Below are 15682 nucleotides of genomic sequence, written 5' to 3'. Positions count from 1 at the left end.
TCCATCCCTTCATGACCACAGTGTAGTCATCTTCTGATAACACACCGTGTCACAAAGCTCAAATCATCTCAAACTGCGTTTTTTAACATGATGAAGAGTTCACAGTACTCAAATGGCCTCCACAGTCCCCCACATCTCAATCCAACAGAGCACCTTTGGTTTCTAGCAAGGTGTAGATAATAAAGTGGCCTGTGAGTCTAGGTCTAGGTACTGTAAGGTCTTCCAACCGTGATCTTTCTGTTTTGAAGGATTTTCTACTACATAGTCATATCTTAAAATCTTACTAGGATATGATTTTATTCTAAAATGACAAAAAAATTATTTAAAAAATGAGCCAGTACAATTTAAAGCAGTTTTTATTGATGACAACAAAATGAGTGAAAATGAGCAGTAAAACATTTTTATCTATTGCAGTCATCAGAGAAGGCTGATCATGTTTTGGGAAAGTTATTTGGGTTTTTTGTTGTTGTTGTTTTTCCAGCAACAGAATTAATTTCGTCTCAAGCAAATCGGATGAAGTTCATGGATCAGCCGGCGGTCAAAAAATAAAAGGAAAACAAAGATTACAAAGACAAACGGCACACTTAATTGCCCAGTTAAGTGTTGAGGTAATGTGTAAAATACTGTTCAGATGAATGGGCAGAATACAATCAATCACACATAAAATATGTACAGAGAGGTACATGAACACTCAGACACCATTTCTCTATTGCACACTATGATAAACTGGGGTAACTGCAACAGAGGACACTTGATTTAAATAAAACAAACAAAACAAAAGTGAATGAGAAAGTACCTTCCATTTTCAAAACAATGAAAAAACTACAGGATCATAACTCGAACCAAAAGGAGTCACTGGAGCACGCTTGGCACCTCTAATCTGCAGGTTTAGAGGGCAACAAAAGGGCTCTGCAACAACCTCAGCAGGCCAACTTCAAAATAAAGCAACTGATGTACTGATGGGTGCGCGCGTGAAATCGGCAAATAAAAGCAAAACTAAAGCAAATCAATTAAAAACGTTTCAAAATAGATGAGCGTAAGGTCATATCGGTAACCTAAAAAACACTTGAATGTAGCTGAATCAGGGTCGATCTTTTCCCCTTCCCAACATGAAGAGGTATGACAGATGAGAAACCGTATGTCTGTTCACTTATAGAAGTTCGTAAAAGTATCGCTTATCGTGTTTCCGAAATCACCTTCCCAATGAAACCGACACGTAAGCGAAGAGTTCCTTTTTAGTAGCCCATCAGAAGGCGCCGACGGGCAGGCCGACCGCCGTCGCTCCCGACACAACCGACGACCGGCCGGCCGATAAAAGGGGGGGAAAGTGCATCATATTTCTGTTAAAATACTGCGAGATAGCTGAACATTAAAAACAACACTCTTATAATAAACATCTGAAATATCTTCTTTTTTTTAAATCCTGTTTTGTTTTTCACTAGTGCAACAACAGACGGGTTGAAATAAAGATTATTAACCTGCAGGCAATCAAAGCTCTTTAAACATCGAATAATTTTCTCGCCACAGTAGCAGAACAGTAAAGAAGGCAACTCAATGACTGATGCGTGAACACAAACATGCCAACAGTATTACACATCGCTCTTTTTTTATAGAAATAAATAGCTGATTATTAACTTTAACCTCTTCTTAAATAATTTCCATCTCTATATGACTCTGATGCACATTTAATATAAAGTATCTAGTACACAACTGCAATTTCAACACTACTGTTATACATAATATAATTCTCTCTGCTCGTCTGTCGTCAACCTTTGGAGAGAAAACGCTTACAGAGTGAACACCTGTAAACTTCAACTTTGCCACTCGTTAGTATGACCTTAATATTATATAACATCAAAGGTTGGTCATTTTTTAAGCAAACATTATGTACAGAGTAGCTGATAACCAAGGCAGGATTGTCTAAAACTGAAAAAAAAATCAACAAGTGCTTTTGTGTTTTCTCTATTGTGTCAGCAAACCTTTACATTTCCACATTTCCTTCACCTGCACCCAGCAAACATTCTGTGACCAGTGTGGGATAATAAATATGCGGTACTGGAAGAACACGGAGAAATGGACATCCACGACTGTTCCCGAATTGTCGTCACAACAATTTGCAGTTATACAAGTCTGCGTACGTATATCTGACTGTGAAGCAGAGCAGCTAAGAGCTTTGTTTATCTGGGAATTTTAAAGAGCTCACGTGACAGACACCCACACAGGGCTCCTTGAAAATGTCAACCTGCTCTGCTCTGCTGCTGTTCCGCCCACAAATGATGCAGCCTGGCGTGGCGAGGCAGGGCCGTCGGGCGAATAAGGTGTGTAAAGTGACAGAGTAGAAGAAGAAGTCATGTTCTGCACGTCTCTTGATTAATTTTGAAACTTGTTACAGAACTGTGCTCGTGATTTGTTTATAGCGAGGGACCTGCTATGCTTTCCTTTCATACTGCTCCTCATAATCGCTGTGAACCAAAAGCTAAGGCTTCAAACTAAACGTTTGGTTTCTGAAAGTTTATCAGGCTACAGAAGACATTTTTATGATGTCACCGAGAGAGCGGAAATCCTTGATACGGTCATCTGAGGCAGATAACTGTGAGCTCAGAATCTCCACCCACCTCTCACGTGACTTTCTGAATCTTTCTGAAGGCGTATTTTGCTTAGATTAAGCAAAATAAGGAGTTACTTTTGTCTGTGAATCATGCAAAGCTACCTAGTAGAGCCCAAGAATAAAAATATGGCGCTCTTTACCCTCAGCACCCAACCAGTGGCAGCAGATGGCTGCCCCTCCCTGAGCCTGGTTCTGCCGGAGGTTTCTTCCCTTTAAACGGGAGTTTTTCCTTCCCACTGTTGCCAGGTTCTTGCTCACTGGTAGGCGGGGGTGTCATATGATTGTTGGGGTTTCTTTCCAATATTGTGGTTTCTTCTTTACTCCACAACATTAAGCGCCTTGAGGCGAATGTTTTTGGGAATTTATATAAAATTGAATTGAAATGAGCACAATAGGTCCCCTTTAAAACTGATTGTGAGCTCCGTTTAGAGATTTAGTATTGCACTTCCATAAAGTCAGGGAACTCATTAGAGAGACATTTAAAATTCAGTGCAGCAGAATTTTGGTCCATAGAATCATCAAGTTTCAAAAACTATAAAAAAAATAAAAAATAAAACAGTCCATTGCAGCACTCCGAAATACAGTTTTTTGGTAACCACCTACATCTTTTTACACCCACAGTTCAGATCCCAGGTTTTCTGTTAGAAATGTGAGATAACCACCAGATCACAATTTCTATTTTCTCAGACAGGACAACGCTCCTGCAGAGCCTCGGCATATATTAAGATACTGTTTTCACAGGCTGTGTTACTGTGTGTATCTCTGTGTGTATACGGGTGATCTGGCTGTATAAAAATCACTGGAGCTCCTCCCTTTTAAGCTATTTGCAGCACAGAAAGTGAACACAGTAAGTTTAACTACTGCAGGTATTGCTACTCATACTTCTTGAGGATTTCCAAAACATACGCTAAACTGTAGTCAGGTCGCTTTTCCAATTTTAAAGGTGACACCGAAGACCTGATCCCGTATGTCTGCAAAATAGTAAAAGGTGATCCTTGTTCCATGCTGCAAAGGGTACAAAGTGTCACGTAACGCCAGCTGCACGTCAGCGCTGCATCTGCATGGAATCACCAGCAGAGGGAGGCAGAGGACGTTAATGTTAAATGAATACAAATGAGGGATCACACAAGAGCTTTGGCCACGAGAAGCTCCGTGAACGGGAATGGCACTGATTCAGGTGGCAAACGAAGAAAGTCGGATGACGTCCAAACTCTACGACACCTGGAGACTTTGTCCCATATGAAACACAACGCCTTAAATTCACACACATTTAAATTAAACGTCAACACTGCTTTTGATTTTAGTGATCAAACACTTGGTCCCCCTTTCCCCCTCGTTAATGGCACATTGGAGAAAACGCTCACTGGAATGAGGACACTGTTACGAATGGCACCGGTAACGTCAGGTATTAAATCCTGCTGTCTGGGATGAAAAGGCCCAAATATTTAAAAACACAAGATTCATGACCTTGTTTGTTTTTGTTTTTTTTAAACATATGGAAACAGAGGATGTTAGAGAAGAGGAGGCAAAATGCATCACTGCCAGGCAGTGTTTAGAAGACTGAAGGTCTGTGTGTGTGTGTGTGTGGCTGTCCTTTGCGCTCTGTCCACAGAACCCGCAGCTGGTGCAGCATATTTCTGTTCTGGGTGGAAGCAGTAAGTGTTCAAAGTCATCCATTGTCCAGTTTCAATGTACAGGCTTGATCCAGTACTTTGTCACAATTTCCATTTATGTGTTTAAGTCATCCACGCAGACACAAACACAACGTGAACTTGAATAAGAGAAGTCACATTTGCCTGTGATCATGGTCTACAGCCCGTCAGCTGTTGGTGTTAGTCTACATCGAGCACTGTATGGATGCGGACAGCTAAAAAGTGCTGTCGTGTGGCTTCAAGGGTTGCAATAAAAGGGATCTCCTCTGTGCAATGACAGAAACCACTTTTTTGAATGGAAAAAGCAAAAAGGTTACTGCAAAGGAAAATTTAGAGTAAGCTGTTGCGTTTCTTGAGTTTGTCAGGTTTAAAACAAGCCCCCCTTTCTGATACATAGTGCCGCTGCAAGTCAAACTGGCTAACCGATATTAACGAGATAACTGTATCAAGTTTTTCTGTCTTAGATTTGTACTTTAGCAAAATGCACACTGAGCCCTCAATACTACTTCACGATGCTGCAGACGCATTCAACTCCAGGAACAGCTGGGTCTTTTTGATTGACTGGAGCCGTGATGGCACCCTCTCCAAGGCTTGAGGAACCTGCACAAAAGACGTTAGCAGAGACTGTCTGCTTTCACGTGGAGGATTTTGGAGAAGCCGGGTCTCTTCTTTAGAGCCTGAAAGTAAAAGAGAGTGCGATATCATAATCTCGTTTCCTGTAGAGACACACGGTGTGTATGACTTATCTCTAAATACCTGCAAGCCAAATAGTCTATCCTCTATAAATCTCCATCTCGTCATGCTCTTTTATTTTCGTACAGATGCACCTTTTTTGCCCTTTATGCTTTACATGACTTGTTTGACAGAACAGATGATTCACTTTGATGTTTCTTTCTCCACAGCAATCGTGAGGAAGGAGGGATAAAAGTGAATCAGAGCTGTTTGCACCTTTTGGAGAGAAAAGAAAAAAATACCTCAAACTAAAAAAATCTCTTGATTCTACAGCTGTGTGTGTGTGTGTGTGTGTGTGTGTGTGTGTGTGTGTGTGTGTGTGTGTGTGTGTGTGTGTGTGTGTGTGTGTGTGTGTGTGTGTGTGTTTTAAGCTTCAACAACAACCAGAGCATCTTGGCAGCATAGCAGCAGCACATCCACAACAAACCATCACTGGGGCTTTGAGGACTGAGTCATGGTCTAATGGTATGCAACTGTGATAAAGATAGATGCACTGTACCCACTTAACAACTATTGACCTAACTCTTAGTCATGTGTATACAGGACCTTTGTTACCAGATACAGTAACTACAATGTCAGACATTGACATTGCACAGTCGACCTTTGATGAATGAATGGCTGTTACTTTAGTAAAATAGTAACAGCTCATTCAGGAAGACTCATAACGGGGGCTGACAAAGAGTGGGGGGTGTATATAAGGAGTTATGTTTCCAAATTACAAATCATATTCACTCCTACATAAAAGTTACACTAACAAACAATAATACAAACTGATACTGTACAGTTATTTAAACAAAAACGTCTTTCTCTCATTGGCTAAACTCTTTTTATTTATTCTGGATGTTTGACAGAACAGCACTAAGTCAGCTGTGATAGTCAGCTTTGCCTGAGAGGAAAACGACAACAGCAGAAGAACACAGAGATGCAAAACAACAGCGAGATAAGGTGGCGCCATCTTGGCACATTTTCTGGTGCTCGTGGTTTGTTTGACAGTCACATTGTGTTTGGCTGCATGTTTTTAGAAGGAAATAACACAGAATAAAGTTTCCATCAGTAGCAGGCTCGACCTCCTTTGGCCTTCAAAACTGCCTTAATTCTTCAAGGTGCTGGTGTGATGATATGCCCATATTGACATGACACCATCACACAGCTGCTGCAGACTTGTCAGCTGCACGTCCATGATGTGAATCCCCTTTGCCACTGCATCCTAAAGTTCCTCTACTGGATTGAGATCTGCTGACTGTGGAGGTCATTTGACTACAGTGAACTCAATGTTACGTTCAAGAAACCAGTTTGAGATGGCACCCTGTGTGGTGTTCTGCTGTTGTAGTTGCGCTTCTGCATACCTCATGGTTGCCTTCCTATCAGCTCAAAGTAGTCCGGTCATTCTCCTCTAACCTCTGACATCAACAAGGTATCTTCACTGTAGGAGCTGCTGCTCACTGGATATTTCCTATTTTCCAGACCATCTCTGTAAACTGCAGAGATGGTTGTGTGGGGATGTTTGAGTAAAAAAAGCAGTTTCTGAAATACTCAGACCAGCTCGCCTGGCTCAAACAGCGATCAGCATCTAAAGTCACTAAAATCACCTCTGTGTGAACTTCCACAGGTCACCTCAATCATGCACTGCATTTTCTAAAAATGGGAAATTTAATTTTAACTGAGAGGTTAGCAGGCAGGTTTGGGTTTCTGTTGGTTTCCTCCTCTTGAGTAATGAATGCCTGTAACTTGATTTTGTCTGAACAGTACTGGATGTCTCATCAGTTGAAAAACTGGTGTATCAAACTATGTATGTGAAGTGTGGGTGGACTGTGAGACACAAAGGTGCTGTTACCTGGAGCTTGTTAACCATCTCATCAAACAGTTTTCTAGCTTCTGGGCTGTTCGGGTCCTCAAAGTAATCTTCTATACCGATCTGAACCACAATGGATTTGAGGTTGCGGCAAACACCTACATAAATGGAAGGAGCGTTAACACACATAAGTAACAACACCGGCAGTAATGTAACAGCAAAAACATGGCTCTGCTTAGAGTTCTGCTTTAATATTATTGACTACACAGCCACACTAGTTAACTGCAAAGCTACTTAGCCTGATCTATTTTTTTTTCAAACTCACTGTTGAAGTGGAGCAGGGCTTTCGGGGTGACTGGTGTGGAGGTGAGCACCAGCATCTCGAGGCCCTTCAAGCCCTCTCTGCAAACCTCTGCTGCCACCTCCTGGTTGATTTCACTCACATGGTCCAACTCTAACACCTGCAGGCGCATGCAGTTCCTCGCTGCAGAGAGGGAGGATTTCAAAATAAAACACAGCAGAGGTTACTGCAGGACACAAAGACTCACTTATATTTATAGGAACTGTAGCAGAAATGCAGGTCTTTTAAACTAAATAATGTCAGGACAACAAAGAATGGACAAGACTCATTTGGATAAAAACATCAAATACAAGAAAATACACAAAGTAATTAGATCAGTTAAGCTCAAACTCTAATTTGTAATCGCTAAGGAGTGGAATTATTATTCTAGTTTACCCAATGAGGCCAGTCCCTGAATCCCACACCCAGCACCGCCCACACCAAGAGCACGGAGGTGCGGCCAGCATCTTCCAATGGTCTGCAGACATCGGTTACTGAAGCGAGCGGGTTGTTGGCTGAAGGGAAAAGACTGGGTTTGAAATGTTCATTCATTTGTTTGCAATCCCATATTTTAACAGAGTTTCTGGGTATGAGATGGAGTGTGTTACCATGGATGTAATGGCGCCACCTGTAGGGATATAATGTCTCTACATCCAGCTCCAAGGGCCCAGATAACCTCCTGACCAACTGGATCTGTGGCACTCCTGAAACAGAATAAATATGCACAAATAACCAAATTGCACGCAATATTATACAGATTAGAGCATGACTTCGGGATAAAAAGCAGGATAGTTTCTATCTGTTTTTATAGAGCGGTCTGAGTGTACGTTATTTCACAAAAGACAGGACCTGGATGTCAGTGTGAGAGTCTACCTGTATGTTACAGCCTGAAGGGCTCGGCAGTAGCAGCTGGCCAGCCAAAGGGAGCGATCAGTCAGCAGGTTGGGGCAGTGTGAAATCTTCAGTATCAGCAGGTTACTTCCTGTGGCCTTTAACAACGCCTCTAGACCCTCCTCCAGACAGCCACTTAGACAGAGATTTAAGGGAAGGTCAACAGAAAAAGACAGAAAGTGATGTTTTTTCCTTTTGACACTCCAAAAGTACCATTTATAGAAAATAACAAAAAAGGGTCCACTAACATTTGCAGCATATCCAAGTTGTATCAGCGTAACCTGGGAGCACCTACTTAACTCTAATTCGTTTCCTTCACTCCACGTTCCACTCGTCCACTCATATCAAATATCTGCTTTTCTACTTCCAGGAAATCATAACTGATCTTTTACATGCCGAGCATAATCAGGCAGCACGGAAATGTCAGTATTCATCAATTATCCTTCTCCTGGTGGCTTCCGCTTATCAATCACTCTTTGAGGAGTCATTTGGTATGTCACTTAGTTTGACAGTTTGCACAGCAATGCTTAATAAAGCCAAAACAACACACACTGCAGTACCAGGTGTGTATGAGCCACTAGGCAGGGATTTGAAAAGAGGAACTGAGCTTATCGGTCGAGCAGCGAGCTCCAGGGCTTTTTATCACATGGCCTGCTTGAGGTTGTCACCATGAGCTCTCATGTTAAACTGTCCAACAGTGAAAAATAAGCATACTAAAAGTCAGATTTTTGGTTTTTGTAGCTGAAGTTTTTTTTTAACAACTCATCCATTTTTGAGTTAAGATTTAAAGCTTTGAATTATTTTACCACGGACAGTTCAAGTCATTCAACTGCACCTCTCCACTGCGTCTCTGAGAGCTTTTCATACAGTCCATAGCTTGCTGACATTAGCTGATAGCTTAGCATTCCACCCTCTTGTCTGAAGGTGAAACTAAGTTAGCAACAACATCAAAACGCGAATCCACAAAGCAGTGGAAGACACTGTGGTGGGAGTGACCATATTTTACATGCAGTCTTTGGCAGCTATATGTTGGATGTGTGCCTCACCGTGTGCTTTTCAGGTAATCCTCCTTGGTTTCCTTCTTGCCCCGCTGTCTTGGTTTAAGGTTTTGCAGGATCAGAGAGTGCGTCTGAGTGCACCACTGAGACATTGTGCTAAGAAACTGAGAAAAAAAAATACATGTACATAAGAAAATACACCTTAAATAATAACAGTAAGCACATGGTTATCTTGACTGTTACATATATCACAATATCTTCATGTTCACTAAGCACCTTGGAAGAGATGCGAGCGTTCTCTAGCAGCACTCTGGTCCACACGGCTGGGTGGCGGGCCACAAACTTCCAATTGCGGCAGACCTCGGCAGCTCTCAGCAGGGTCTTAGTATCCAGGTAGGTGAAGATACAAAAGAGGGCAGCACGTATCTTCAGGATCTCTGGACTGATCACCTCATTGGATTTGGAAGGACTCTTTTCATGTCTGCATGGCTTGCTGTAGACGCCTTCAGACCGACCTGTGGGAATAGAAGAGTCTTTAATCCAGTTCCTAATCTAACTAGATTAACAAAATTATTGTGCAAATACAGTACTGTGCAAAAATCTTGAGCCAACACTCATTTCTTTATATTTTGCTTTGAAGGAGCCAGACTTTGTCTTTTTTTTTTTTTAAAGAAAGTAGTCTTAAACAATAGTTCAATAGCTTTCTAAACATCTGCTCGTTCACTCACTCTTTCAGAGGAATGTTTGGGGGGGGGGGGGGGGGGGGGGTTGTGTGTTAAACCACTTAGCACTGACCTATGAATCAGTCAAGCATACGAAAGCACGCTAGTCAAGGGAGGAACCGTGCTGTGTTTGCAACTTAGTAAAGCACCCATTTCTTTAGTTGAATCTAAGAAAAATACCAAAGTTAACACTTTGACAAGCATCAAATATTATTTTTGGAAATAACTATTTAGCATAGATTAACAATTAACAGTATCTGAAAGTCAAATCCTTAAGATATAGGGAAGAAATCCAGCTGACAGTTCACTGAAGCATTGTCAGAAATCTTGTTTCAGGCTACATTTACACTGTGGGGTTTTGTCAGAACCGAGGGAATTATGAACACAGACAAGGAACCATTTTGATTTTTGACAATACTTTACCTTCAAAGAAGCGCTTTGAATGTCTTTTAAGAAGCCTGAAGAACTATTCCTAATTTTTTTAAACACTATTTCAACACAGCCTGAACCTTCTTAGGTTGAAAAATAAAGGCGGCCAGGTTAAACTCTGACTTTCAAGGTCAGTAAAGTTACACACACTGTGTTTTTGCCCTGCATGCTTATTTCCATGTATGTTTGCACATTTCAATAAATCACTGCAACTGTTTCCCATTTTTCTAGCAAAATGTAAAAGAAATGATGGGTGAGTTGAGACTCTTACAAAATACTTTAAATCCTCTTTAAAAAAGAAAAAAAAAAACATTCTGTCACACGGTGGCGCCAACTTTCTGAAGGACACTAATTAACATTGCTCTTTTTTCACCTTCTCATCTTTTCATTCTGTGGATTTTTATCTATCGGCTGACATCATGTGTCCATTCCTCTTAGCAAGATTGCTCCGAGATGACTCATTTCGTCTTTGGCCTTGGAAGGTGTCTGCTCGAAACCAACAGGGCTACGAACCATTGCTTACACTCTCACTGTTCTTCGTTCACTCTCTCTTTGTCTCTCTCTCTCACACACACACACACGCACGCACACACACACACACACACACACACACGCACACACGCACACACACACACACACACACCACCTACGCTCAAGATTGCCAAGTGAACTAAAAAAAAGAAGCCAAACTGTGTGTTGCATGCTGGGAAAACAACTCTGTCTTTGCTTGTAGATACATAAACCTCCATCACAACCTGGCAGAGACTCTCCCGATAAGAGGGACTACGTCAGAGCAGAGGGATGCCAGTAACATGATGAGAGGAATCTTTTGTGTTAATGGGGCCGTTATAGCAGTTTACACGAATTCGTCAGAGATTTGGCCCAGTTTTGCTTCTTCGCAGACCGCCCCAGTCCAACTGGTATTTAAAATCCCAACAGCAGGTGGAAAAGATGGAGGGGCCACAGCAGTGAGTTCAAAGATCTTGGCATTACAAGAAGTTAAGAGAGAAATGCACAATCTGTGGTGGATTTAAGTTGTGCAGGAAAGACCAGCTGCCTAGCTTTGCTGAGCACAAAACCTAGTATGAGGAGAGGAACTGAGACAATATGACAGACAAATATCGCAACGCACAAAGGCACACAGAGGAAGAACAGCAGAGTCACCTGCAGCAATGTTTGACTTGATTTTCTCAGCATCTACAACAGAAACGGTGGCAAAACATCTCATTAAAAAGGACTCGAGATTTTAAATTGTGTTGGATAACATTAGCCTGTGAGCCTGCTAGAAATATTTATAGACCCTAAACTTTGTGCGTTTTTCTTGTCCCTCGTTGCTTCATTTATTTTGTTTATCGGAAGCAAACGTAAAGAAGCTGCATTTAGCTCCAACACTGCAGATGGAGCCATCTTCCTGATGACCCCTGATGCACCGCAACTGAACTGAAGCTGTGTACCTGCACCGCAAACACAATAAGCATATGTGTGGTCCAATATTAGAATTTTTAATCATTTGTACCTATTTTCATGTTATTTATTGATTTAAATACAATTTCTTTAACTTTGTTTTCTCAGATGGTATAGATTTTTTCCTTGTCTTGCATGAATATCACACGAGACCTGCAGCAGATAAAAGGCCTCAGTGATAAACCCCAATCAGTTTGTAGAACGAGCTTCGGCCACTGATGCAGCTCCTGCAATATTACATTACAGCAAGCTGACCCAGATCTACATCTGTCATTTCTATTATGGGACTCATTTCAAGGCCTCGACTCTGAATCCTGGCTCCCAGATATTAAATTGTAGGGAGTGTCGGATTTACAGGATGGAGATTTCTACTAATTTTCCTGCACTTGACAAACAAGCACCAACACCTGGGACCTGAAAATCAAGCCAACAAAGTACTAAAAAATGCAGGTCCTACAGTGAGTTAATCCCCTTAGACTTTTAATGTAAAATATCTATCCGATCGAAATCGATGGGTGACCTGTCACCGTGGCTACGCCCATCTGTTACCCATCTGTTTACATTAACAACTTTCCAAAGAGCCCTTACCGGCGTTGGGGCGGTATGCTGCTCTGCTGTGAGAATAGGGCGCAGCAGACTGCTGGACTTCCGCCACAGCCCTCCTCTCTTGCTCCCACATCTCCACTTCAGACTCGGTGGTTCGGGAACCCACATCAGATACGTCTCCCTCCTCGCCTTCAGTGCTGTTCCTGTAAGGTCGCCGCTGCCAGTTCTGGATAGCCTGTTTACGAAGACCCCAGTTTCTCGAGCTGCATCCGGGTGAGCGTTCGTAACCTCCCTCATTCAACCGGCACTGCATGTGATAGTACTGAGCTTCAGGACAGTCCTCCATGGGATGCATCTCAACGCTATCACTGTCGTAACCTCCAGAGCCTTGCGAGACAGACTTGATCCTCCCTGATGCTCTGCAGAAAAAAAATACAAGGGAGGGTAATCTACATGAGTTTGTTTTTATTGAATTGTCTAACATATAGATGACCCATCTTACATCTAAAAACAAGACTTACTGTGGTAATAATTTTGAACAAAAATTATACATTAGAAAATAGCTTTGCTGGCTTTCATGCAGAGACCTAATTATCAAACCAATCTGTTAAAAATGAAGCTAGAGACCAATTGGTCCAAAAGTAACTAACAGTGTCTACAAAAAAAGCTTACACTTGAAATGCAACATAAATATGACAAGTTGTGGGAGTCTTTTGGTTGTTTTTTACGGGAGCTATTTGAAGGAGTAAGTTAGTTCAGTCTTAGTTTTTTTGCACATTTGTCACACATGTTTCAGATCATCAGACAAAAACTAAAGAAGTACAGTCCTCACTTGTCTCACTTAAGGTCAGAGTTCACGATTTAACAATAAGAAAGAGGCTGGGCAAAAATGGCATCCGTGCACTACTGACCAAAATGCCCGGCCATCAGGTCACACCGTGAAGCTCAAGAAACACTTGGGTTATGAAGCAGGACAATGATCCAAAACATACCAGCAGGTTCTGGAGCAGCCTCGCCGAAGTTTGGACTTAAATCTGATTGAGATGCTTTGGTATGACCTGAAACAGGCCGCTCATGTGCAAAAATGCTCCACTGTGGCTGAATTACAACAATTCTGCAAACAAGAGTGGGCCAAAATTCCTCCACAGCCGTGTGAAAGACTCATTGCCAGTTATCACAAACCCTTGATTGTAGTTCTTGCTGCCAAAGATGGCACAGCCAGTTATTTAGAAAGCAATGACCTTTTCAGACAGGTAGGCTTGGATAACATTTATTTCCCTAAATAAATGAAATCACAATCTAAAAACTGGATTTTGCATTCATTCAGGTTATCTTTGTATAATATTAAACTTTGCATGTAAGTGTAACAAATTTGCAAAACAACTAAGATACCATGACAGCATAAATAGTAGGGGTGGTGGAAAAAATCGATACTGTGTAGTATCGTGATATTTTGTTTGCTAATAATGTATCGATACAGGGACAGCAGAAATTGATATTTTGTTACAAAAAAGGTTTTTGTGGACTGGAACTCTGACTTCAGAGCATCCTTTTTCTGAGCAAGAATCCTGACATTCCTTCACTGTCCAAATGTGTTTAACTTTTTTTTGGCAGCAATAAACATGACAGTTTACTTGTTTTAATTTAAGACATGTTTTATTTTAATTAAGGTTAAAACTTTTTATTTAATGTAAAATTATATTTTGTTTTACTTTACTTTCAAATTCTTCAGTTGCTGAAGGGGCTGCATAGTTTTCATAAATTTCAAAGTTCAGAATAGCTATAATTGTACCAGATGGTTGCATTCAGTTAAGTTGGACTAGACTGTAATACAAACCGTTCAGTTTGTCAACAATAAAACTGACTGAAATGAGAGAAAGACTGAGTGCGAGACTTTGATATTAGAGAAAATGAATATTGATAAAGTTTACCTTGATGTACAGAATCTGAATATTGCAAAATATTTAAAAACAAAATCGCAATAATATCGTATCGTGCGTTAAGTATTGTGGTAATATCGTATCGTGGGATGTATGGTGATTCCCACCTCTAAATAGTAAATAGCTGTTGAAACTGCGACCCCATTCAGGCCTTCCCCGTGCGGATGCTGGATTTAAGTCGACCAATTTAATGGCACATTCAAACATACAATTGCTACACACAAAAGTCTCAAATACACAAAAGACTTCACTGTTGTAGCTACTTTAAATTCATTAGCTACATGTTCATGTTCTTCTGATCAGTAAAGGCCTCAGGGCATTGCTAACAAAGACTAATATCCTCAGAGGTCCATTGAAGACAACATGAGTGCTGCTATAGAGTACGACAGAACAGGTAAGCTAGTGTCACCAACGAGGAAGAGCCGCACTTCAGGTTACTTATTGTCAAATCAGGGTGACTTTTGTGAATACGAGCTAATACAGTCCTTAAAATAACCACCCAGCTACCTCAAGCAATAAGCAGTTACAGTTATTAGCCTTTCAAAAGTAGGACATTTTTCTTTTTCTCTCTTTCTTCCATCTCAGTGCTTCTTTTTCTCAGCATAACAAGGAGAGCAAAAACGTCTCCATGCATCATTATAAGAATAAAAGTGTAAGAGAATCACAGGTAATACAGCAGATGACACTAACCAGAAATTCCAAGTCAGGATGCACCAAAGTAGAAATCCATAAAATGCCACAAACATCAACTTATATTCTCTAAAATTAAAATGATGATCTCACTTTATCGTTTAAACAACAAAACTGGGACAAACCTGGACTAAACTGCAGTCTAACAAGCTGTTTGTAAAGCTGCAACATCATCAACATGACAGACTGCACCAATATTAAAATCAATAAATACCTATAATGTGAAATGAATATATCTATCTATATAAAAAAAAAAAAAAACAAAAAAAAAAACACCCAGCACGCTCCTGCGGGCGGTTTATCCTTCAAGCTCGGGTCCTCTACCAGAGGCCTGGGAGCTTGAGGGTCCTGCGCAGTATCTTAGCTGTTCCCAGGACTGCGCTCTTCTGGACAGAGATCTCCGATGTTGTTCCCGGGATCTGCTGGAGCCACTCGCCTAGCTTGGGAGTCACCGCACCTAGTGCTCCGATTACCACGGGGACCACCATTACCTTCACCCTCCACATCCTCTCAAGCTCTTCTCTGAGCCCTTGGTATTTCTCCAGCTTCTCGTGTTCCTTCTTCCTGATATTGCTGTCATTCGGAACCGCTACATCGATCACTACGGCCGTCTTCTTCTGTTTGTCTACCACCACTATGTCCGGTTGGTTAGCCACCACCATTTTGTCCGTCTGTATCTGGAAGTCCCACAGGATCTTAGCTCGGTCATTCTCCACCACCCTTGGGGGCATCTCCCATTTTGACCTCGGGACTTCCAGGTTATACTCGGCACAGATGTTCCTGTACACTATGCCGGCCACTTGGTTATGGCGTTCCATGTATGCCTTGCCTGCTAGCATCTTGCATCCTGCTGTTAGGTGCTGGATTGTCTCTGGGGC

The 15682-nt window shown here is 41.5% G+C and overlaps 1 protein-coding gene across 1 annotated transcript in view; it reads right to left on the bottom strand.

The window, feature by feature from the left end:
- Positions 1-359: 359 nt before the first annotated feature.
- Positions 360-15682, bottom strand: part of fbxo41 (F-box protein 41) — a 73481-nt gene continuing 58158 nt past the window's right edge. The window contains exons 7-15 of the mRNA XM_085409779.1: positions 12217-12593; positions 9290-9528; positions 9062-9177; positions 7998-8150; positions 7733-7828; positions 7521-7639; positions 7110-7268; positions 6827-6942; positions 360-4937 (exon numbers count right to left, since the gene is read on the bottom strand). Of these exons, the coding sequence (XP_085265905.1) occupies positions 4875-4937; positions 6827-6942; positions 7110-7268; positions 7521-7639; positions 7733-7828; positions 7998-8150; positions 9062-9177; positions 9290-9528; positions 12217-12593 (1438 nt within the window). The 3' untranslated portion in view covers positions 360-4874. The remainder of the gene's footprint in view (positions 4938-6826; positions 6943-7109; positions 7269-7520; positions 7640-7732; positions 7829-7997; positions 8151-9061; positions 9178-9289; positions 9529-12216; positions 12594-15682) is intronic.

This window comes from Rhamphochromis longiceps, linkage group LG6, assembly GCF_057381845.1.
Source record: "Rhamphochromis longiceps isolate RC_006_pf linkage group LG6, R_longiceps_female_GT1.1, whole genome shotgun sequence".
NCBI lineage: Eukaryota > Metazoa > Chordata > Actinopteri > Cichliformes > Cichlidae > Rhamphochromis > Rhamphochromis longiceps.
The sequence above is the reverse complement of the archived record's forward strand: the minus strand, read 5'-3'. Positions and strand labels throughout refer to the sequence as shown.